This window comes from Cuculus canorus, chromosome 16 (genome assembly GCF_017976375.1).
Source record: "Cuculus canorus isolate bCucCan1 chromosome 16, bCucCan1.pri, whole genome shotgun sequence".
Lineage (NCBI taxonomy): Eukaryota > Metazoa > Chordata > Aves > Cuculiformes > Cuculidae > Cuculus > Cuculus canorus.
In genome coordinates this window covers 7130949-7155251 of record NC_071416.1, presented here as the reverse complement: position 1 = coordinate 7155251, position 24303 = coordinate 7130949, and the positions used below count along the sequence as shown (strand labels likewise).

At 52.5% G+C, this 24303-nt stretch overlaps 1 protein-coding gene across 5 annotated transcripts in view; it reads right to left on the bottom strand.

Annotated features, from left to right (window-relative positions):
* The window catches only part of PLCG1 (phospholipase C gamma 1), a 47120-nt gene extending 23114 nt beyond the window's left edge, over window positions 1–24006 (bottom strand). For 4 of the 5 annotated variants that reach the window (XM_054081690.1, XM_054081692.1, XM_054081691.1 and 1 more), the window contains exons 1-4: window positions 23773–24006; window positions 1934–2086; window positions 719–812; window positions 265–312 (exon numbers count right to left, since the gene is read on the bottom strand). In XM_054081690.1, coding sequence (XP_053937665.1) covers window positions 265–312; window positions 719–812; window positions 1934–2086; window positions 23773–23974 — 497 coding nt within the window. In that variant the 5' untranslated portion in view covers window positions 23975–24006. Of the gene's footprint in view, window positions 1–264; window positions 313–718; window positions 813–1933; window positions 2087–20503; window positions 20617–23772 lie in introns of those variants that run through there. The other variant, XM_054081694.1, reaches the window with a different exon arrangement.
* Between the last annotated feature and the right edge of the window lie 297 nt (window positions 24007–24303).

Sequence of the window (24303 nt, the reverse complement as noted above, 5' to 3'; positions counted from 1 at the left end):
TGGGGTCTCAAGTTGTTACCGGGTCCAAACAGCTGGGTCAGGGAAATAAGACAATTTTTTGATGTTTTGTTTAATTTGGTTAAAATCAGTTAGGAAAGTATTGGGATGTGAATTAAAATTCCTTAGAAATGAAAACTAAAAACTTAAAGAACCCAACAAAAAATCCAAAGCAAAAGCTGGAGTTTCAAGTCAAAAGTAAATCCTTCCAGCTCAAACCCTTCTATGAATATGCAAGTCTGTGCAAGTAAGATCCTCTCTTCTTACCTGTCTTCCCGGTTGCGATCCAGTGAGTAGAACTGCTTCCGGAGCCACCTAAACGGAAAGCAGAATCACACACACACTTAGCCTCAGCTCCGCAACAAGCCCGTTTGATTTGATGTTGCCTCTGGAAGATGCTCAATGCCTTGCCAATGCTCCCACCAGCAAACCTGGCTCTACTCCCCCTTCCAGAGGCAGCCGACCCTATTTTCATGCAGGCAACCTGCCCCTCCTTCAAAGCTGTCCCCGCCTGAAAGCAAGCTCACAGGATGCGCACACAGAAAGACATCTGTTTCGTGGTAAAGCTCCTTTTCCCTGCATGCGAGATCAAACTCTGGCTACGGACAATGTAGCACAGCACGTCAGTGGGATGAAGCCTTTTGAGGGCAGAGCCAGGAGGGCCAGGACAGGAAAGGGTAAAAAAAAGAAAACAAGTACAGGACAAGAACAAGTTCCTCACCTTTCAATCTGCAGGGGGGTGGGAGCCCTTAGAGTGTCTGCCACCAGCCAGTTCAGCCCCTTGATCCACATATTGACCTCATCCTCGGAAGTAGCTGTGGAGAGTGCACAGGAGAAATGGGAGGAAGGGCTGTAGAAGCCAACACAAACCACTTGGGACTATCCCCAGCATCTTACAGCCCCTATTTCTTCTTTCATCTCCCTTCTGACAAAAGACTCCTCCTGTGCAGACGTTCTGGCCAGCTCCTCTCCCTGCTGAGCTCCTGCTCCCCTATCATGGGATGTACACGGCTGGCTGGACCCCTCACCCCTGTACATCATGCTCTGTCCTCCCTTCAGTTCCTGAGATCTGCAGGTTATCTTTGTCTCCAAGCAGCAATGCTCTGGCTGTCCTGGGTGATGGGCCACCACCTCCTTGGGAACATGTGCCAGCTCCTCCACAAGGTCCCTGTAGGCAGATCCATCCTTTCTGAGGGCAGAGTTGCCAGCTCTGTCCCTGTGTCCTGACAGAAGGCAGATTTGCCATGGAGTCAGCACAACTGCCTCCATCAGTGCTCATCTAGGTGGGTTAAAACGAGATACAAGACTGCATACTTCTAGTAGAAAAAGGTAATGTCTATCAGCTGAACTGCAGCCAGTAGTTATGAGCCTGTGCTCCGTCTAAACAGGAGACTCAGCAGCATAAACCTCCCCTCTTTCAATAGCAAAACACAAGGCTGGGTGCTCCGAGTCCAGCTTAAGTCAACAGAGAAGGTGTTGAGGAAAGCCGAGATCAACAGCTCAGATGTTCCATGGCTTTATGAGTTACCGCTTGTCACCAGCAGCAGCTGGCAGTGTTTTCTCGCTCAGAACTGCCAACCTGAAGTGAGTGAGATTTTACCACTTCATGGGTGGGGCCAGTTACCACAAAGCAGCTGATGAATGCCAACACACCAACCTGAGATAGAACACATGATTTCAAGCACACGTTTGAACTAAGAGCCTGATTTTTGGGTTTATTGGGTTAACTGACTTAACCAGGGGCTGAATGAGTACCCTTCCGGGAACCAGTGCCATCTTCTTCCAAAGACACTCCCTTGGTGTGGTGAAAAGAGCATCTGCTCAGTGGTACGTACCAGCTCTCTCATGGAAGGATGCATGGGAAGTTTGAGTCCTGTGGTGATGAGGTACCTGTCCAACCCTACCCAGCACAGCCCCGGAACCATGAGTATTTTACCTTGCAAGCTGAGGGTCTTCAGCCGGAATTCTGTGCCATAAAGGACAACAAAGCAGTGAGACTGGTCTAGTCGGAAACATGGATCCTCCTGGTACCGGTCAAAGTCACGTGAGTTCTTTCCTGGACGAATCTCTTTGATTTCACGAATATCCACTGAGAGAGAAAGGGAAAACAGAAGGGCAACTCAGTGAATAGCTCAGAATTCCCATGAAGATGGAGAAGGAAGGGCATGGATGAAGTAGGTTTAGTATCTGGAGAGCTGGATTACCACCCAGCATATGACAGCAGACACAGGCATGCCTACAGCACTGGGGTACCAGGCTCTGAACTGCAAACTCTGTTTCCCTGGCTATGCTGGAAAGCGAGGCTGCCCTGGCCCAGGCAGAGAGCTGCCAGATCTCCAAGGACCGTAGGCAGGCTCTTGTATGAGGATGGTGTCTTGTAGAGGACTTAGTGCATTCAGGCAACAAGTGAACCATCACAGCAGCCTCCCAGTCCTCTTCTGCCACCACCGATGGCCTGGGCTGAAAAGGCAGGCTGCACCCAGAGTTCTAGCACAGCAGGGCCACAGGTGCCCAGGTCTTCCCAGAGAAGTTGCCCATGCTTCTCAGCTTGGACAAGCCCTTCAAGTGCCCCAGCTTGCTCCTTAAACTTTCGAAGCTGCACAGAGACCGCTCATCTTGCACTTTTCTCTTGCTGTGCATATGTAGTTGTGCACACGCACACCTGTGAACACAGCCCCTTCGTACCAGTTCCCTAGGAAGCCTCCCGAGTCACCACCCCACTCTCGACCTGTGTCCCCCAAGAACAGCTGGATGTCTCACCCACAGTGATCCCCAGGCACAATAAGCAGAGGGCAGCACCACTACTACTACTGCTGCCAGCTCCTTCCCTCTTTAGCTTCACACCTTATGCTTTCTCCTTCCTCTACCCAACATACATCTGCAAACTGGACTCGATTAATCATCTTTCAAGACAGTGACTTTATTTGACTTTATTTTCTAACCCAAAGAAAGCCTTTCTACAGAGGTGAGCCCAGCCTCTGGAGATCCAGTTGTGGTCAATCTGCCACAGCCCTGGAGCAGATTTGACCACAGCAACTCCTCTGCCCCATCCCCATCTTATGGGAAAAGGTGTGGAAGCCAAACACCTTCGAGAGAGAACACATCAGAAAAAAACATGAAAACAGCCAAATCCGGGAGGTCTGGTATCAACAAGCTAAACATACACAAGGTGCTGGTCAGGACTGGAGCCGAGGGAGGTAGGATAACAGCTCAGGGCTTCCACCTCTCACACTTTTATATTTCTCATGTAAAAAGAGTCTCATGGACTTAATCCTACCTTCTCTTTGCACCTGTGGCGACAGCAGAGTAGGTTATTGTGGGGGATGAGCCCTGGTTGCAGATGAAAGCTCAAGAAGTTGCATCTCTTGCCAGATGGGAAACTGCAGGGTCCCCAGTCATGAAGCTGGTAACCCAGCTGGATGGTGCTGCCTCAGTCAGGGCTGGTGACTCCAGGGAGCTGTGCTTGCATTTATTACCTTCACACACATCTGTAATGTCTATGTGCTTCCTCCAGGGAATGGTCAAAGAGGGCAAGATGAAATGCCATGGTCAAATGGGACCCCCAGACAGTGTCCATCAGAAGATGGTTACGGCAGGCAGCAGCACCACCATCACATCAGGCTTCTGGGACACTGGAACAGCACTGCCCTGGGGATATTCCTTAGGTTATAGGGCTGGTGTCATATCCCAGCAGTTGCCCCAGGAGGTCACCCAAAGGTAATCAAGCGTAAGGCAACAGTGTGACAATAAGGGACATCCCAGGGTGGTGAGAGCCGATCCGGGCACATCCTGGCAACCAATGGCAGGGCAAACTAGATGATCTTTAAGGTCTCTTCCAACCCAAACTATTCTATGATTCTATGAAATCCAGGCACGGGGATGGCAAGGAGGCAAACGGGGGTGGTGAATCTGACGGTGCATCTCCACCATCATCCTGGCTGTGGCTCATGGAGAAGAGGAGCAGATAACTCCAACCAGCTACCTCAGAGCTGTGTCCCTCTGCAAGGGGCAGCTGTGGGCACACCAGAGCATTAAATGCCAAGCAAGGAGAAGGAGCTAAAGACATGCTGGTAAGAGAATGTCTCGCAGCCTCCATCCTCAGAGGAAATTCTGGGAAAGAACTCTCATTGCCATTAAACAAAGAGAAAACAACCGCAACAAGGAAAAAAAAAAAAAAACCCACCAAATCCAAAACCCAAGAATCTTTGCTTCCTGGAAAAATAGTTTTTAAAATGCTCGGGGGAATCAAATAACAACATTTCTGAGTCACATTTCCAGAGCAGATGATGCTTCTGAGCAATGCAGGATGGAGATTAGTGCAAACCTGGCGTGTAATTCATCCCAATTAAACTCCACTTACCACACTCACTGTGGATCAACTTGCTTATCATCTCAATTTCTTGCAGTTTAGAACTAGACAGAAATGCGACCTGCTCATCAACCACAGACAACAGCACCAAACTGCCTTGTGAGAGATGATGCTCTCTGCAAACAAACACCATGGCAAGCCAAACACATTGCTTGACTTCAGGGAGACTCATAAACCCTGTACGAGGAATGTGGGATCCTGTCTTGGCAGGATACACTGTGCAGCACCGTGGGTGTGCAGCTGGAGATGATGGCAGCCTGCGCATTGCCAACACGGGACGCATCCAGATCGACTACTGTAATATCCCCCTCAAAGTCAACAACAAGGGCCAAGCGCACAGAAAGATCCAACTCCTTGGGGCTGCAGGAGGAGGACAGACAAGCTCCTGAAAATAAGCAAAGGTGTGACTTTTTAAGGCATCCTCTACCCTTTGGAAAGGAGCTGGCTAGAAGTTCAAACGTTAGTGTGCCCTGCTGTAACCTGCCCATGTGCTCACATCCTTAGTGACACAGTATGTTGTTTTAGCCCCTAAAACACATATCACAGTTAGGGTCTTTGCATCCAGGACACACATGGCGTGGCTGAAGACTGTTCCTGCCTTTGAAGGATGCAGGGCTTGACCAATGCACTGGGAAAGAATCAGCAGCTGGGGTTTCACCGTAGTTCACGAGGCAATTACTACTGAAGGTAGGTGCCAAAATATTACTGGCCTTCTTTTGCATCGTGCTGCAAGCTTCTTGTCTCCGCTCCAGGATGCCGCAGAGTTCTAACCATGCCCTGCACTCACCTCTCACTGCATGGGGCACCAGTGGGTTAGTAAGTAAGTAGTAAGACAGAGCTATTGTTATAAACTGCATACCTAAAATACACACAATGGTGAGAGCCCTGGAGCAAGTGAAGTGCTTATCAAAGACAGAAGCACGCAGGGAATTCCTAGGGCGAAGGACAGCCTCTGCAAGGACCATGCATCAGGCAAAAGCCCACACATGCTTGCAGTTGCTCATCTCTCTCATCGTCCCAAACATGCCTGTGTGTGCTGGGCAGAAGGCAGTTTAGGGTTTGGTTCTTGCAGCCCTCTTCTTGCCAAAAAGCAGCCTCTTGAACCCCACTGACTAGTGATTCAAATACCTTCCCGGCCCCCTTGCAGCATGGAAGGAAATGACTCTTAGCAGGAAGCACAGCAAGCACAAATGCCACCATCCCATCCAAGCGACTGCAAAATGCTGCTTCCCTGCACCAGCCCCTGCCTCTATCCCACCACAGGTCCTCCTTCCAGCACCCTTCTGCCAGCACACGACCGGGAACCTCTGTGCACAGGGGAAGGAAAGATGAAGACATCTCGCTATAGCCCAGGTCTCACTGGGGTTTTGTCTCAACGATTTTGTTCACGTCAGCTCGGCGATTGCTGCTACGCCTGGAGATAACCCCAGCTTTGTACAGCACCAGCCAGGGCCTGCAGCCACAGGGGCGCACAGCTGAGTGGTGCAAAACCTGCTCTGGGTGGGTTTTACAGCCCAGACTGAGCACTGCTCTACCTCAGCTTTGTTACCAGCAGGAAGGCTGCAGGCAAGCTTGAGATCAGCTCATGGGTCCGCGTGCAACTAAGGTAGAGCCTACCAGCACCATCTCCCCTTGCTCTTCCTTCACTCGCACCAACTCCTCTCACAGCTGGGTGTCAATCTCGCCATCCTCCTGCCTGTCCCCACCACAGCCAGGCATGTTATTCCAGACAATAAACCAAACTCCAACCCATAACTATTTTCACCACGTCATGCAAGAGCCCCAAGTCAAACACAGCCATCTTCGCACACCTCAGCCATCCTCCTGCTGTAAACAGGAAACCCAGCACCTGCAGCAGCCTCCCTGCCCTCCCAGGCTTGGGCCACCTTTGTCTTTTAATCCCCCCAGCCTGCTCCCGTGTTGGCTGCCGATCCCATGCACCTGGATCTGTTCGCCAGCGCCTGCGTTTACTCAGGCAGAGCCCTGCGGCTTTGCAAACCTGCAGGGAAGGATGTGGGGGCAGCCCGGACCCTCCCGGCGCAGGCAGGGGAACCTGGCAGCCAGCCTTGAGCAGGGAGAGGAAATTAAAACAGAGAGGGCAGATGAGTGGAGGCGAGCTGGAAACACAGCAGAGGTTCTCCGTGAGTACAATGGATGGAGAACTGCTGAGGCACGCTGACTAACCATCACTCCAGCACCTTTAGCATCAGCAAGCTCCCCAGGTGAGTGGTGGTATGGACTCTGTGACAGCTGCTCAATGTGTCCCACCATGGGTCTTGTACCTTGGGTCCTTGCTGACAAAGATTTACCTGGGATGCAGCCAAAGACTAGGGATGAGCATCTGGTGGGGCCCCACAGGTCATATGCCTGCCTGGGCAGAGGAACAAGTGGCAGGTGATCCAGGATGAACCCTTCAAAGATAAGTACCCTGTCACACGGTCATCCACATCTCCTCCCCAAGCCACACTCTCCCCGAGCATTCTGTAGAAGGCAGCAGTCGCTGCAGAAGGCAGAAAATGGTCTTCACCCCATGGTGTCAGTGGCAAGAGGAGAAAGATCTTGGTGCCACAGTGATGGCAGAGGGAGAGGGAAGCTCTCTGCCGGGATGCAGACCCCACTGCAGTCTGGCAGGGCTGAGATGTCTCAGAGCCGGGACCAGCACCAAGCAGGGACAGGTGAGCAGTGAATGAGAGGGAAGGCTCGGAGCACGCTGGCTGTCCTCCAGCCCTCCCAGGCGGGCGTGCAGGCAGCAGCCAGGAGAAGCTCTGGGAAGGAGGCAGCAAAGCTCATCCAGCCCAAAGATGCCCTGAGCTCCTCACGCAGTTCTACGTTGCCTCCTGACCTGTGTCATAGCCAGACAAACAAGTTGTGCTCTTCACAGCCTCCCAAGCATCCCCCCCCAGCCTTGAAGCAGCAGAGAGGTCTGGCCCTTCACTTGCCTCCGGCATTTACAAAAGACATGGTCACATTTCTGGGCAAAGAGCCTTCCCTTCAGCAGGAGTGGGCTGCATCAGAAAGAAGAAGCCAACCCCGGATCCATCCCCCGCACCGCTCAAGAGAAAAAACAACAACACAACAAATTACCCTCTGGTTACATGAAAACCAGATCCACCCTGAAAGTTATTTAAAACTGAAACTTCATCCAAGCCTCGTTTAACCACTGATGGATAGGGTGAGGATAAAGAAACCCTGGAACGGGGCCCCGGGGGTTGCAAAATCTCCACCTCCAGAGGATTTTTGGAAAGATGTAAAACTGGTTAAATAAATAAATAAATAAATAAATGCTGACAAAAAGAGGGTTTAGCCCAGTTTACCTTCCAGGATGGATTTATCCGGGACAATCTCCAAGGAAACACCCACCCCCTCAGCAAGCAGTGGGTGCAGTGTCTCTCCCTGGGGACAAACATCATCACTCCCAGTCCAGCTTGACCTCAGCTAGCTGACATGGACTGATCCTGCATCCGGGCAGTGGAAAAGCCTCCAGGCTACTCACTCTGGCAAAGAAATAGAGGTGTGGGGTTTGTTTTTTTTAAAAAAAAAACAAAAAAACCAAATGGTTTCCTGCTCTTTAACGTTGCTGATCCCACTAAGCACAACCCAGTGGTCATCCCTAGGCTTCTCATCACTGGAAGGGGCGCTGGGCGGCCAGGACCCAGGAAAGGCTGCTGAGGGAGAAAGAGTCAAAAAAGACACAGCTCATCGGTAAAAATAAGAGACATCTACCAGGCATCAGCCTGGAGAATAAAGTAGCCTTCAATATTTCAGTGGAAGCCCCCTGAAATGGATATTTAGGCCAGCACTAGAGATCAAGAGTTGCAGAAGTCTGGAGTTCACCAGTTGGTTTATCACCTCGCACGCAACTGCCCAGCCCAGGGCTGCTCTGCACCCACTCAACACTTTGAATTTGCTGACTGCAATCAAATATCACTCAGCAACAAAAAAACCCAAACCCATCCCCGACCAAAAATCCCCCATGATTTCAGGGGAACGCTGGAGTGTGCACTAAGTGCTTTGCTGGATGGGGGCCAGAGCCTTCAGCACCTCGCAGTCTGGAGCCCCGTCGCCTGCCCTTCGCTGTTTATCAAGCCCCTTTCTGCCTGCGAAGCTGTGGGTGAGCCTGGCTTTTGTCCTTGCACAGACCCATCCCCGCGACCACCCAGGATGCTGGAGGAACAGGGGAGACGGTAACTCTCTGAGCTTGTGTTTGGCTGGACTGCAAAAATTAATGTAACTCTTACAAAACACACATTGCACCCCTACAGAATGCAAAATCTGGGGTCCTGCACTCTACATGCCCTCCGCAAGAAGCAAAGTGGTAACCCCAACCCATTAAAAACGTATTTCAGAGGGAAGAGCCATGCACCTCTCATTAATATATGTTTTCGAAGTGATGATAGCTCAACCACTCAACTCTACAAGCTTCCCTTAATCGATGAGACTAAGGCAGACAGAGTAACAGAGAATGAAACATCTCTGCAGAGACGCAGAGATGGGGTTACTGCATCCTCCTCCCGGCCACACTAGCTGCTGCGCCTGCCATCAGCGTTGCTGAGCATCAGGTTTCCGAAGGACAATCCCATGCCATTAACAGATGGCTTATCCAGACAGAACAAGAAGAAACCAGCTGAGGCCTTTAATTTGACCTTACTAATCTTTTGGAGGGCAGGAGGCATGGCTGAGGCATCCATGGAGGCCAACATAAACACCAAACCAGGAGCACCCTGTGCCCCACGGAATCCTTTATTCTCTATGAGCTAAAAATGGCCATGCTGCCCTTTTAAAGAGGCACCAAAGCCCCTGTGAAAAGCCCTCTCATGCCCAGCACTGTCCCAGGGAAGGACATAGCCACCCTAGTGCTCAGGGGCCACTGGGTCCCACTGATTCTGTTGCTCCAATGTGCAGGTAACCTCTCCTGCCTTAGGAGAAGATGCAGGTAAGGGGAGGTAATATTTCCCCCTCCAGACTCAGCTCAGTTGTGTCTCAGGTTGCTCTAGCAAGTTGCTTCATATCACCTGCTACCTGCAAACAGCATTTTTTGCTCCAAGCCACTTCATTTTCTTATGAAGTAACTGTTGTATTAGCTCTACGCAAGAAGCGGCGACATCCACGCAGAGAGCGCCTTGGGAGGGAAGAGGCTGGGAAAAAAAATAGCTCAATGGGCTGGAGATGGGACAACACGGAGCTCCCATGATCTCCTGACTCAGATCCTGGCTCACCTCTAAATGATCTCTGTCAATCAGTGTGGAGCAGGAGGATTTGCCACGGAGCTTAAATGCCGCCCTGGGAGCCCACAGCTCTGCTCAGGTGCCAGCAGCACGCATCGGGCAGCCCACGCGGGGCATGCAGGGATGCGCTGGCTGCTCTGCACAGCTGCTCTGCGGGCACCGGTGTTTCCTGCCCGCGCCTCCGGCTGCCGCTGCCTCCACTGCATCCCTGAGTCATGTGTTCTGTGACTTCTGAGCTCCGGTTCCTCCCTCCCCTGTGCCCACCAAATCCTTATCAACTGCAGAGGAAACTAGAGGAGATGCACAGGGAGATTAGGAGATGCTATGCAGCCGTATCACTCTGCAGGTCGGAAGAGAGGAAGCAAGAAACTGCCTCTCCCTCCTCCATCCCACACACCTATGTTATGGGCTGGAGCAGGGACACAAAGGTCCTGCCCAGACATCACCCTGCTCCTACAGGGCACTGGGGGCTTCTCCCCAGGCTGACCCAGACCTCGCTGCCCCACCAGCTTTAGCCTCATGCAGGTGGCCTTCAAGAGCTTACAAACATCCTCCTGGTGCTAGAAGCAGAGGATGCTAGCTGGCGGCAGGCAGCTGCCTCTCCTGTCTTGTCAGCACATCTCTCCTGCTTACTCTCAACCACAAGAAAATCAGACTAGCACTGCTCAGTTGCTCAGTCCTACATCCAGGCTGCCCTCCTTGAGCAGATGAGCTTCTCATACAGGATACTCTGGTCCTGCTGGCTCTCTCAGTCTCCCCCAAGCTTTCTTTCATGTCACTGGAAACTGAACATCCCACGCAAGCTGGTCACAGGGGCTCCCTTTGCAGTACAAGGACAGACGGGCACTTCAGTCCAACCCCACACAAGTGTACAAGATGGGTGGCAAGAAACTTCTGAGGAGACACATCTCTTCCACGACTACTGGAGAAAGCACATCTGGTCCATGTCTCATTTCTGGGGTGATCAGCAGGGGACATTGTAGAAAGAGTGAAGAACAGTGTGAGCCTATTTGATATCTCCCACGAGATACACTCCCATCATCCAACACTTTGCAGTTTGGGATCTCTCTCTTAGAGGTTATCTTATCTGTCTACAATAAGGTGCAGGCACCCAATTTTAAGACAGCCACTATGAGGAGGGATGAATTCTGAGCAACATGAACGATCCATACAGTATGAAAGCAGTCACAGTTCATGGTCAGAATTCACCCAGCTCAGTGCCAGGTCTGGGAAACACAAACTTCCCCCTGGCTGAACACCAGCAACCCTGTCCCTCCAGCACAGCCCTGCGAGGACAGCATTGGGGAGCTCAAGGAGAAGGATTTTGTACCAGGATTACTGGACTGTGCTGGGCATCCAGGGCTGCCGGCTATATCGGCTCCGGTGTGCAAGGCACATGAGAGTACTGGACTTGTTGCACCTTCACCATGCAGGACATGGAAGCACCTTTCCATCCCAAATACAAGCAAAGCTACCCTGGGCAGGGTAAGGCCCAGTTTTCACATGCGCGGACGCTGCTCTGAAGAAGTCCCTGTCCCTTCCCCAGATGAAATAAGGCCGGTGACATCCTGCAAAGCCGCCCTTCAGTCATCAGCCTGGTCCGAGAGGCACAAGCTTCCACTGACTCAAATGGAAAGGGGAAGCTCGGCACTGGTGTCTCTGGACAGACAGTCTGTTTAGGGATGGCTCCGTAAACCACTCCCAAGGTGACCTTTTTCCTGCGTAGCATCAAGGGCTCCATCCCTGTCAGCCCTGCCTGGGTGAAAAATGTAATGACCTTACAGAAGCACAATAAAACAGAGGAAGGATGGGGGAAGCTGAAGATCTGCAAGTGCAGCTCCTCCAGCCTGCCTCTCTCACCCTCCTGTATGGACACACACAGTGGTAAGGAGATCTGAGAGGTGCTGCAGAGGGCAGGGATCGATGGAGGAACCCAACACGGTGCTGCATCTCTGCACAGGAGGGGGTGAGATGCTCAAGGAAGCTGCTCCCTGGGCAGTTGTCCCCACCGAAGGGGGCCCAACAGTGAGCACTTCCATGCAACTTCTCTGCATCTCTCTCCTTGAGCTTAGAGTGTTGCTGATGTTCCCAGACTCCCCTACAACCACCAGCTAGGGAACACTTAACTACTGCAGCACTACCTGGGAGAGGAAGGTGATGGTACCAAGCAGACTGGCACTGAGCAGATACTACCTAAGCCACACTCTGTCTTCAATTTACATGGGAGAAGCGGGGGCTCTTGGTGATGGTCTTCACACATGGGCTTGGTTTTTTTCTTAATGACCTCACCTGGGATTTATTTGGTCCTCAGAACTGGAGATCTTCTCCTGCTTGCACACCAACCTTCTCCATGGTTCATATCAAACCTGATGTGCCAATGCTCCAAAATTTCACATCCTCATCTCTAGGCCTTTTCATAACCTGCCACAGAGCCTGAGCTGCTGGGGACTACAGGGACTGTACTCCAGCCAGAAGTGAGACCTCGAGAACAGACTGACACAAGGCATTAAATGACAGACGAGATGCTGAAGAGGAAACAAGCAAAAAAGAAAAAAATAAAACAATTTCTGCTGCTTTGCTGGGACATAGAATCAAGTTGTGTCCCAGAAGAGCCAACTCGCAGCTACCCAGCAAGCCTGCGGAGCCCAGCACCACTCAGGGTCTGCTCTGGGGCTCAGGACAGCTTTTTGGTCTTCTGAAGTTGAGAAAAGCTGTGAGCTGGCAAGGATTAACAAGACAAGGACTGCAGGCTCATAGGAGAGAAAGGTAGCCAAAGCACCTCCGGGTCTTGGCCAGAGGAACCAGAGGGGGTGAGCGATACCTGCAGGACAGGGACTAGCAGAGGTACCCGAGTACGGCCGCTTAGAGAGATAAGGCTCTCTGCTTCTGCTCTGGTGCAGCCCACAAGCACAAGAGTCTTGCCCTTTGCTCATGTCAAGAAGGACCATGACAGGCGGTGCCCAAAAGCTCAGCAAACAAACTGCCATCCCCCACCCTACCTCTCCACCAGCTGCAAACCAGATTTATGTGGCACAGATGTACAGGGCAGGGTGCCAAGTGGCTCAAAGCCCTCTTGAACATCCCATACTGCAAACATGGTGGAGCACCTGCCCTCATCTACCCCCACCATGTTATCTGGCCTGGCTCACATGCTGTCAAGAGTCTCCTCCTAAAGGGTGAGGAGGAGGGATGAAGGATGCTCTAGCACACACAGGAGGGATGTCCTTTAATCACCACATCACCCAGCACTTCTGGGAGCAAGTAAACAGGAAAAAGACTCTCCAGCAGCTGCTCTATCCAGCATCCCTGTGGGTCACAGCCGTGACAGCCTTCCTTGACCTACCCTCTTGGTGGTGACTTCCAACCCTGACCAGTTCAGCCCTAGCACAGATAGATGCTCGGATGGAGCAGGATGGGGCCCTGCACAGCACAAACCCAATAGGAGAGGAGCAAGAGACACGAGAGAGTGAACTGGGGAAGCTCTAGCAGAGATGGAGAGCAGGACACTGCTGCGTCGGAGCAGCTCAAGGTGTCAGGAGGCAGTACAGCAGCCACATCACTGTGTGTTGCCCAAAGCACAGAAGTCCTTCTGCACTCATCCCTCCATGCACCACGATTCCAGCAGCACAGTGAGACACATGACACCACAGTGACCGTGCTTCTGGCTCCTGTGTGATGGGTTTTGAAGGTAGAGGGAAACAACAACCCGAGGTAAACTCAGTCCCTGAGGACAATTTACCCTGTGGGTTTCTCCCCCAAGGTCCACATGCAAGAAGGGAGCAGCAACCACATCTGTGGGAAGGAAGCAGTTCAGCACACGCTGCTATACGGGTAGAGGATGGGGGTAAGCAGAGGCTGAGCTGCAAACACGAGGCAGCACAGCTCTGGGCATAACGGTTTTGTGTGTCAAGGCAGAAGAAAAAAGCCACATTCCAAGAAAAGAAGATAAATGCATTTCTAATGGGTTGGGGATAAAAAAAACCCAACTCATAAGGCACAGTCCTGCCCCTCCTGCCGTGGCTGTTAGCCATTTCATCCTCAAGGCCAGCAGACAGTCAGCCCAGCAAAGCATGGAAGCTCATGTGCTGGACCACGACCTTCGCCAGAACAATTTTAAAACAACGATGTGGGTTTGCCTGCCTGCGGGCAGCCAGGATTGCACTGGGGCACCGTATTAATAGCACAAGACGACACAATTGACCTAAACCTCAGAACCACAAGTGTTTGCAAACAGAAGCTAGGAGCTGCAGGGGAAAGCAAGGTCTGTTCCAGACTCAGGAAAGCTTTCCATGGCTTACCAGCCAGCCTAATTCAGGACCCCAAGCTTGAAATGGAGCTGAAGAGCCATTAGACCACACAAGCAGCACAGATGGAGCTGGAAAGCAAGCTGAAAATCACAGAGACTTTGACAGTATGGGCTGTCAGCATTGTAAAGCTCTGCTGACTCCTACGGATTTAGAGTTGCTACCTTCTGCTAGAGATGCCAGTCCTTGGCCTTTTGGGTGCTCAGGGTGCTCCACCCTCACATCTCCTCCCACCATCTGATATATCAAGATGTTTGATAAGTGACAAGGATATATCAAGAGGCAGCTACATGCCCAGAGATAAGGACAGCTGGGACAGGAGGGATGAGCCCGGCATAGCCGCTGGGCAGGAGCAGACAGCCCCGCCTGCAGCTCCAGGTGCTGCGAAATCTTCAGAAAGGCAGAAAATTCTCAGAAATGAGGAAGTTTCTCATTTGAATCAATGCCAAAAAGCTTTTTCCAGGTAAAACAGCTCTTTATACAACACAAAAATCCACAAAACTTAAAGATTAAAACCATTTCAAACAAAAGCTTTCTCCAGCACTGCAGAGTCCCTTCAGGAATGGCCACTGTCACCATGTCCCCCTCCTAAGGGCTGTCTCCAGCCTGGGAGACACCCTCCTGCCACTGCCTGATGTAACACCTCTAGCAGAGAAACCATGCTCTGTGGAACAGATGAGCAGGGATGTCAGAGTGGAGGAAACACCATGAGATCACCCACCCCCCTGCATGGCAGGATACAGTCACTGTGCAGAGGATGTGCTACATATTAAACTGATCTCATACACGATACTGGCAGGAAAGAGCCAGCAGCAGCAAACTCCATGACCCAGTGAGCCGACAAGCCTCACCAGTAGGTGTTTGCTGGGACAGTCACCGGTTTCTGTGAGCATCCCTAGCTGTCAGAGACCAAATCATTTTCTCCATACAGATGCAGGTACCTGCTGAACACACAAAAGATTTTCCTTCTCTAGACAGGTGTCATTCCAATTGCTCTACTTCAGCATCACCTTCCACCACCTCTCTCTAAGCTTCTTTGCCCAAAGGGAAGAAGGGAGGATATGGGGGGGGTAACTTTTTGAAAGCATTCTAAGGACTTCAAAATTTAAACTCCACTGATTTCTGATTTCTACTGCCCTTAAACCTCAGAGCACACTAGAAAAGAGAAAAAGCCTTCTCTACTGACTTCAGACATTTCCTTTTATTGTATAATAAGGTTCAGCTGACAGTTTAAACTCAGAGTTGCATGGGGTTTTTGTGACTGAAGCCCCACGCTCCCTCACTACACACTACAAGCTCTTCCTGGGCTCCTCACACTCCTCTTTTATCATGTGCTTTACACCAAGTCCTGCCAAACCTGCAGCGGTTCAGGACACAGCACAATGGGCTCGCCACAGCTCCAGACAGCCCACCTGGTTCTGAGAAGCACTGTCACATACTTCCAAACCCAAAGCACCAGCTCAGCTTTTGGTCATCCGGCCTTAAGCAGAGACAGTTGCTGATGGCACCTCTCTCTGACGCCCTATGGCCCACCAACAGTGTGGTCCTGCTGTATTTCTACAGCCATGCAGGGCTGGCAGCCACCGTGGTTGACAGCGGTGTCATCTGGAAGAAGTCTCACAGCTCCTGCCAGCCAGTTTCATGGCCTGGATGAGATGCTCAGCACAAACCATTCGCAACGCCAACCCCAGCCCCATGATCTCACTTTGGCAGAGACAGAGGACATGGACAAACAATCAAATGCACTCCACTTCCAGCAGCACTAGGAGCCACCATCCATGGGCTGAGCCACTGCGTTTGGTCAGGCCAGGACACAAGCAGAGAAGCCTGTGTGATGTAGCCAAAACTGTAAGGCAGTCTCAACTGAACACTGTACTTAAAGAGCTCCTACTCCATCCTAAGCATTGGCAAATTTCACATCCCGGCCAGACTGCACATCAGGGTGCTGTGGTGTCACTTCCCAAAGGACACAACAGTCTCAGTGCTCTCTGGAGGGGAAGGTCCCAGCCAAAAAGCAGTGCCCGAGTTCCCAGCATCACAAAAATTAAACAAAGGCTGCACCCCTGGGGCAACTCAGTGGTCAAGCCTGCTCTACCATACACAGTGCTTGGGGACGGGGACCTTGGCACTGCTCAGGATGGGGACTTCAGCACTGATTCCCTCCAGAGTCCTGCTAAGACTGCAGGCAAACCTTTTCTCCTCCACCCACAATCTGCAAGATATGCAGAAGGTCACACGCCTGCTCACACAGGGACAGGCGATGGGCATCACTAACAGCCAGCACAGCGCGTCTTCTGGATGCTCACAGTGCACACCACTGTGATTAGATAACGGAGCTGAGCAAACGCTTTGCTGATAAGAACAACTACACCCACTATGCAGGCAAGGGAGCTACAACAAAGAGCAGTAAAAAATCATAGGTTGGGCGACCGGTTGCTCAGCTCGGAGTTGGGGCACACTGCAAGTCCTGCATGAAATCCCAAGACAAAACTGTCCCCAGAGATGAGAGCTGACGGCACTGAGCCCACGAGGTGCTCCTCTGCCAAGACAGATGTTCAGATCCAGCTTACTCAGTGTGTCCAGCGCCCTGCAGGCAGGGACAAAGCCAAGCCGCATCGCTTCTGCCCTGAAAAACCTGAAGCGCTCTGGCCTTTGGCACAGGAGAGAAGTAATCAGTCTGACATTATACAAAACCTCTCCAGCACGTTTTAATTAGTGGGCTTAAAACCTCTAAGCTGATAGTTTCCACGTGGTTGACTGGCAAATGAAGTAACCAGATGGATGGACGTGGGTGCAGGAACCACAGCAGAGCACAGGTCTCCTGGCTGGCTACCTCTAGCTGCTCTCCGGGCTGCACAGAAGATTTGAGATGCCAAGAGAAGAAGTAATTTGTGACATGTCTCACTACTGCATGAGAAGGGATCTTCTAGCACGTTCCTCCTGGGAGATGCTACCGAGAAGAGAAAGAAGATGACAAAGGGATGTAAAGTGAGAGAAAAAGGCTGTTCCAGTTTGGTGCTGAAGGCGGAGTAGAGCTCATTTGCTTTCCCCAGCTTAACACAAATATCCTAGTAAGCAGGAAGGGGACTGGTAATGACACAAAAAAAAACCCCTTCACTCAAGAAACTCCCACAGCAGAGCTTCAACAGGGCAAGGTTTAACCATTGTAATGACTACAAGACACACTCCCACCTCCTCACACCAGCAATTTCTGCAATCCGTGCCCCTCAGGAGGCACTTTGGAGCAAGCTCCCCTCCAACCAACCCCTGCCCGCTGCGAGGAGCCGCATCCTGCAAGCGGGGAGTGGTGGAGCAGGAGGGGACCTGCCCTGCACCCCAAGAGAAGCTGACTGTGAAGTCTGTTTATCCTTGAAAGCTATTTCTGGCTTGCTTCTCCAGAGCTCCAAGCCCCTCAGCTTATTCAGATGGCCTCAAAAACATAAAATTCAAACAAAAAAAGCGGTGCCTTGGTGGGCTCACAGAAGGGACAGGGAGTTGGAAAGGGTGAGGTGAGTACAAGCTACTCTTCAGTCACTCTATTTTACAGTTCCTGCCTTTTGTTTAACACAGGCAACAGCTTTTCTGCACCTCCACGGGACTGAGCTCATTTCACTGAAAGCAAGAATGCAACCAGGGCTTGTTAGAGGTGGGTTTCCCCCGCTCCCCTCTTTCTCTCTCTCCTATAAAACACACATCTGCTCCAAATTTTCAGCTCGCTCTCCAAGCAAGCTCTCTGAGTTTTCTGACGTGTTTCAAGGCAAAGAGATCAATTAGAAGCTGGCCTGCAACCCCCCCCAGAATGTGAAGTTATGAATTCAAGACCCTTATATATTAAAAAACAAATTACAGAATTACGTAACGCAGGAAGTTTAAAAAAAAAAAAAAAGCATAAAAGACAACTGACTCGAGGGATCAGCTCTCCTCTGCTTTGGGTGATTAACAAAAAAGAGAAAATTATTAGAGCTTTTCCCATAGTAACAGCCAGGCCCTCTGCAGTGCTGATTAGCAGGAAAGCAATGCATCGGGAATTGGAGCTGGCTGGAACCTTTTGGATAAAAACAAATAGTAATTGAAAAAATGACTTTTTATTTTTTTGCACAAACCAGGATCGCATTTTGCTCTGTTACAGGAGAAGGAGGTGCCCCTTTTCAAAGCAAAAGGCTTCCCACACAGACAAGTTTGCCCTCTTCTCTCCATTCCTCAGCTAATTCTGCTCGCTGAGAGTCACTGTACTCTGGAGTGAGCCGAAGAGCTTAATGAAGAGCAGGAGATGGGTCTTTTCCAACAGAAGAGGTTCTTCATCTAGGAGCCCAGCTGGCTGGAGCCCCTGCGCTGCCTGCTGCTGAGTCAGAGCTGCTCACAGAGGGGAGGCGAGGGGGGGACACACGCTGATAAGTGACACACAAGGTCGCTCTTTATGCGATGCTCACAAAGCGCTACACAAGTGTGACAAAGCAAGCTGGTGTGACAGCCCTTCACCCCCAAGGGCTCCCCTTCTCAGCACCAACGTACCACGACCCAAACACCTCCCAGCTTGCCAGCAGGAGGAAGGCAAGGCTGGGAAGTTTGATGGTGGCCAACAGGACTGGTTGGATGCCTGTAGACATCCACAGCATATGCGGTGATGCCACCCACTGCACCAAACCCAACCAATGGTGGTCAGCATCCCTCTGGTTAAATCTCACTGCTGTTAAAAGACGCTGTTCAATATCATGGATTTTGTCATTACTTGCCAAAAGCTCCTTCCAGAGGCCAGCTCAGATCCCACTCACTTCAGTGAGTAACTTCAAATAAAAGATGTCCTATCACCTTCAAGCACAAGAAGTATGGCCAGCAGAGCTTACAGCTACACACCTGTTTGGTCAGGGAGAATCTGTCAGGTCCACAGCACACCACTGGTGAGGCTCAAAGGCACAAAGGATGGGGGCTTCCCTGGACCTTCCACCAAGCATACTCCTCCCCAGCAGTGAGTGACCTGAAGCCTGCTCAGGTTCTGCTCCCCTCAAGGCTCCAGGTCAGCACACACCAGAAAGCCAAGCACCACCAAAACAGCTTCTCAAAGATGAAGGCAAACAACAACTGCAACCATCTGGAGCCCAGAAGATATCAGAAGTACTGACGGGTGAGTAGCCAGGGATTCAGGGGAGGCAGCAGCTCCACAACCCTGCCCACAGTGGTGTCAAAGCTCTGAAATGAGTAGCACCACACCAAGGAACTCTGACTGTGTCTGTGCTCAGAAGCCCTCTCCTCCTGGCTTTAGCTCACATGCCTGAGGCCACCTGGAGAAGAGTCAACTGACCCTCTGTCCCTTCATCCACTGCCTACCATACAGCAGAAGGCTTCCCAAGCTACAGTCAAAGGGGCTGTGCTCTTCCCAACAGGGTCAATAATGGAGCCAGGTAGCCCCAGTACTGCGTACGCCCACCCTTTGGGACAAATACACATCTCATTTCTGCAAAATCCAGCAGGTGCAGAGAAAGGAGCATAGATCCTTCATGCTGGGATGTTCATGGAGACAGATAACTCTCCAAGACACGGCCATCTAGACAGACATGCCCCAAGTTTGAGACCTCCATGTGTGTTATACTGTGGGTACTCAACTGTCCTGAAATGGATAAAACCCCAGGATCATTCCTACTTAGACAACATGTGTCCAGGGGGTTCTGAAGGTCCCTGCTGGTCTCCACATCTCAAGGAACATGAGGACATACATTACCAACCCGTGAACACAGTAGTCTTTGACCTGCAGAACCCCAGACATCGTCCAGTGGAGATGCTGTTCCACCTGAAGGAACAGCTCACCTCCTGACTGCTGGCTACTCTCCTCTGCTCATAACCTCACTCGTATTGCAAGATAGGGTCAAACCAGCATCACCACAGAAATCAGACCCCAATCTTCCTGCCCCAGCCTTCTACTCCCCATTTCGACATGATTTGTCTTCATGGGGAGAACTGGGGTCAGGCACTGCTCACTGTTAAAACCATTCTGCACTGAAAGTCATCAGCTTGACTCCAGATCACCCTACCCTCTGGTCCTCACCACGGCCCCGTGAACGCTGTGCCAGTAAAGGCACAGGTGGGTGAGCCAGGAAGGGAATACATCAGTGTAGTTGCCACGTGAAGTGGAGCTGCCACACACCTGGCTTTTCCCAAGCATCCTTCTTCTACCCCGAAAGCGCATCCAGATAAAAGCAGGGAAGTCGTCCAACAAGGTAGTATGGCTGGCCATTGACCGGGTGGCTTTGCCTCGCCTGCCTAGATACACAGTCACTATTTGTGTACACAAGCTGATATTTCTACCTGGAGCTCCCACACTGCTGTCCAGGAAGTGTTGGAGCAAAGCTGCTCTTCTCAGCCCAGCAAAGGAAGAGAGGCACGAGGATAGGTGCTACGTGACACCAGAGGAGGGGACTGAGGACAGGACGAGATGCTTGGGTGCAGAGAGATGGTGCTGAAGATATGGCAGCTCTTCAGGCTAATATCCTCCCTTTCCAGCATGGCCCATCTTGCCTCTAGGGAGGGTTGCATGCACTGCAGGGACATCACACATGTTGGCAGGAACATGCTGGGGAACACAAAAGCCCACAGCCACCAGCCAACCAACTCACCTGTGGCACAGCAGAGGAGACCCAAGTAATTTTCCATTGTCACATTTGAAGGAATATGAGGGAACTGGCTGTCCTACATTCCCCAGCTCTTGCTTTTCTGTCACTAGAAACCTGTGGGTTGTATTATTTGTTTAATTTGATCATCTCGGTCCCTGGGACATGCTCTCTGCTTTTACTGGTCTGCTCTTGGCTGCCTGTACAGCACAAGAAGTCCTCACAGCTATAACATTAGCATTGTTATTACCACCAAAGTTTCGGTACAGAAGTTAAAGTTCTCTACGTTTCCCTGAAGCCAAGGCCCCAGCCGTATAGGGATGGCAGCACGCGCCCAGGGCTACCCACAGGAAATAATCTGAGCAGACACCGGTGGAGACCTCCACCCCACCACAGGCCATGGTCTGTAAGCACTGCTAGAAATAAGAGTCTCAACAGCAAAACAAATGGGTGCTTTGCCTCAGTTTAAGAGAAACTTAAAGCCAGAGTCGACGGAGTGCCGCATTCTCCTCCCTCTCCTACTGCCTCAAAGCTCCTAGAGACCATTCTAGGAAAGGTACGGAGGAGCATCACCTCCTAGTGATGCTAATGGACCCCCAGGCTCCTTCCAGATCTGCCTGGAGACGCCACTGGGCAGAAGCCAGAGGACTCCATGGATCTTAGGGCAAACCGAAGCCCCAAACTGGAAGCACCATCATTTTGTGGTCCTGTCACAGAGATAGGACCATCATCTCCATTCTCCTTCTTCACCTGAGGCCCCTGGAAGCACCAACAGCATCCAACCTTTCTACCCTGGGCCAGCAGCACTGGCCAAGAGAGACAACAACCCCCCCAGAGCCTCGCTGCACCTCAGTCACATCCCTCAACATGGGGAAGGATGAAGCAACCACCACACCAAGCTCAGCACCAGGACTTAAGTCACATCACCTTTGTGCGCATCCCCTCTTCCTCGCCTCCAGCATGGAACAGAGACACTGTCCGGGCGCTGGTATGCGTGGGGGCGAGAAAGGTAATTTAAGAAAAACAGCAGTAACCTAGGAAACCAATGCCGAGGTTAAAAGTTTCCCAGTGCAGGGCCTCCTGACTCTCCCTCCCTGCCCACCCATCTTTGTGGTTTTACTCTCACATTTCTTACGCATCTTTTCCCCTGCCCTCCTCATGCTAGAGGTCCACATCACACACGGGAAACTGAAGCTCTGCCCGTAACTGCTCCCACAGCTGTAAAAAGGGTTGGCAAGACCTGGCCCAACGCTGACCGTGCTCCACCTAACCCTGTGCCATCATCCGTGAGCAGATGTGCAACGGGAAGAAGGGAAGAGGAGGGAACATTACAATATTTTGGGTTGTTTTTCTGGTCTTTGTCCTTTTCCATTGCATTTGTTGCTCTTAGATGCAACCCTAAAAGGGCTCAAACTAATCCTGCCTCCTTTTTGAGGCTCCTTATGGCTTTTAGGTCCTATTAGGATGTGGGAAGTGACATCTATTTGATCCCGGGGAAGTGTGATGCCACAGAGGGATGCAGGGCATTGGGAAGTGGCCATGGTGGTACCTGCCTGGCGCATCCCCCAGGGCCAGAGCACCCCAGATAGGGACACAGGCACCTCCTCTCCACCGGGAGATGCTAGGAACAGCCAACCAGAGGTTATTTTGAATTCCCCTCTCTTTTCCCCACTGAGATAGGAACAGTGGCTCCCTGGGATGGCTTCAGCCATTCCCCATCCACAGTCATCATCCTGAGGGACCTGCAGCCCCTTTCCCCATCCCTTCCCAGCCGTTCCCACCCTGCACCCATCACCCCAAGGGACCCATAGCCCCTTTCCTCCACCCCTTTCTGGCTTTCCCAGCTGTTCTCCATGCACACACATCACTCTGAGGGACCGGCAACCCCTTTCCCCCCCGATCCCTTTCCAGTTCTCCTGCCCGTTCCAACCCTTCTCGTCTTCCCGAGAAGTTCCCCACTTGCACCCATCACCCCAAGGGACCTGCAGCCCTGTTTCCCCACCCCTTCCTGGCCTTCCCGGCCCTTCTATCCCTTTCCATCCCTTCCTAGACGTTCTCTCCAGCACCCACCACCCCAAGGAACCCCAAAGCCCCTTTCCGCCATCCCCTCTGGGTTTTCCCAGTCGTTTCATCCCTTCCCAGCTTTCCCAGCTGTTTCCCACTCGCACCCATCGTTCCTAGGGACTCGCAGGCCTTTTTCCCCCATCCCCTGCTGGCTTTCCCAGCTGTTTTACACTTGCACTCATCACCCCAAGGGACTGACAGCCCCTTTCCCCCATCACTTCCCAGCTTTCCAAGCCGTTCCATCCCTTTCTAACTGTTCCCGGCTGTTCTCCCCTGCACCCACCACCCCAAGAGACCTCAAAGCCCGTTTCCCCCATTCCTTTCCTGGCTGTTCCATCCCTATCCATCCCTTCCTGGCTTTCCTACCTGTTCCTTACTTGCACCCACCACCCCAAGGGACCCTAAAACCCCTTTCCCCTCCCTTCCCAGTCGTTCCATCCCTTCTCAGCCGTTCTCCCCAGCACCCACCGCCCCAAGAGACCTCAAAGCCCCTTTCTCCCATTACTTTCATGGCTTTCCCGGCCGTTCCATCCTTCTCCATCCCTTCTTCGCTTTCCCAGCCGTTCCTTACTTACACCCACCACCCCAAGGGACCCTAAAACCCTTCCCGGCCGTCTCCCACTTGCACCCATCACCCCAAGGGACCTCAAAGCCCCTTTCCCCCATCCTTTCCCGGCTTTCCCAGCCGGTCCATCCCTCTCCATCCTTTCCCGGCAGTTCTCTGCGGCACCTATCAACCCAAGGGACCCCAAAACCCCTTTGCCCCATCCTTTCCCGGCTTTCCCAGCCGGTCAATCCCTCTCCATCCCTTCCCGGCCGTTCACCCCAGCACCTTTCCCCCGCAGGGACCCGGAGCTCCTTTCCCCCATCCCCTTCCCGGCTTCCCTGGCCGTTTCCCACTTGCACCCACCACTCCAAATGACCCCAAAGCTCCTCTCCCCTATCCTTTTTCCGGCCGTTCCATCCCTCTCCATCCTTTCCCGGCCGTTTTTCTCTGCACCCATCACCCCAAGAGACCTCAAAGCCCCTTTCCCCGATCCTTTCTCAGCTTTCCCGTCCCTCTCCATCCCTTCCCGGCAGTTCCCCGCGGCACCCACCACCCGGAGCTCCTTTCCCCCCTCCTTTCCCGGCTTTCCCAGCCGTTTCCCTCTTGCATCCCCCACCCCACGGACCCCCATCCCTCTCCTTTCCCCCCCCCTCCCCGCACTCACCCGCTCCCTCGATCTTCTCGGAGCCGCGGCTCCAGGTGAGCTGCCGCGTTTCCAGCTTCACCTGGAAAGTTTTGCGTTCGGGTCGTTGGGACTTTTTGGAGTAAAAAAGGGTCATGACGGTGCCCACCTCCAGGCTGCGGCAGAGCTGCGCCGCCTCCGCCTCGCTGGGCGCCCCGGGGCCGCCGCCCGGCGCCGCCGCCATCAGCGCGGGGAACAAAGGGGAGCGGCAGCGCCGGCCCCCCGGCGGGGAGGGGCGGCGGGCGGGGCGAGGGCGGGGGGAGGCACCGGGGGGCGTGCGAACCGCGGCGCCGGCGGGGAGGTGGGGGGTCCAGAGCCCCACGGGGTTCCTGGGGCTCCCTGCGCCCCGCGGCATTGATGGGGAATTGGGCATCCTGCGCCCCACAGGATCCTGCGCCCCCCAGCATCCTGCACCCCATGGTGTTCCTGGGGCATCCTGCGCCACACACTATCCTGCGCCCCATGGTGTTCCTGGGGCTCCCTGCGCCCAATGGCACTGATGGGGAATTGGAC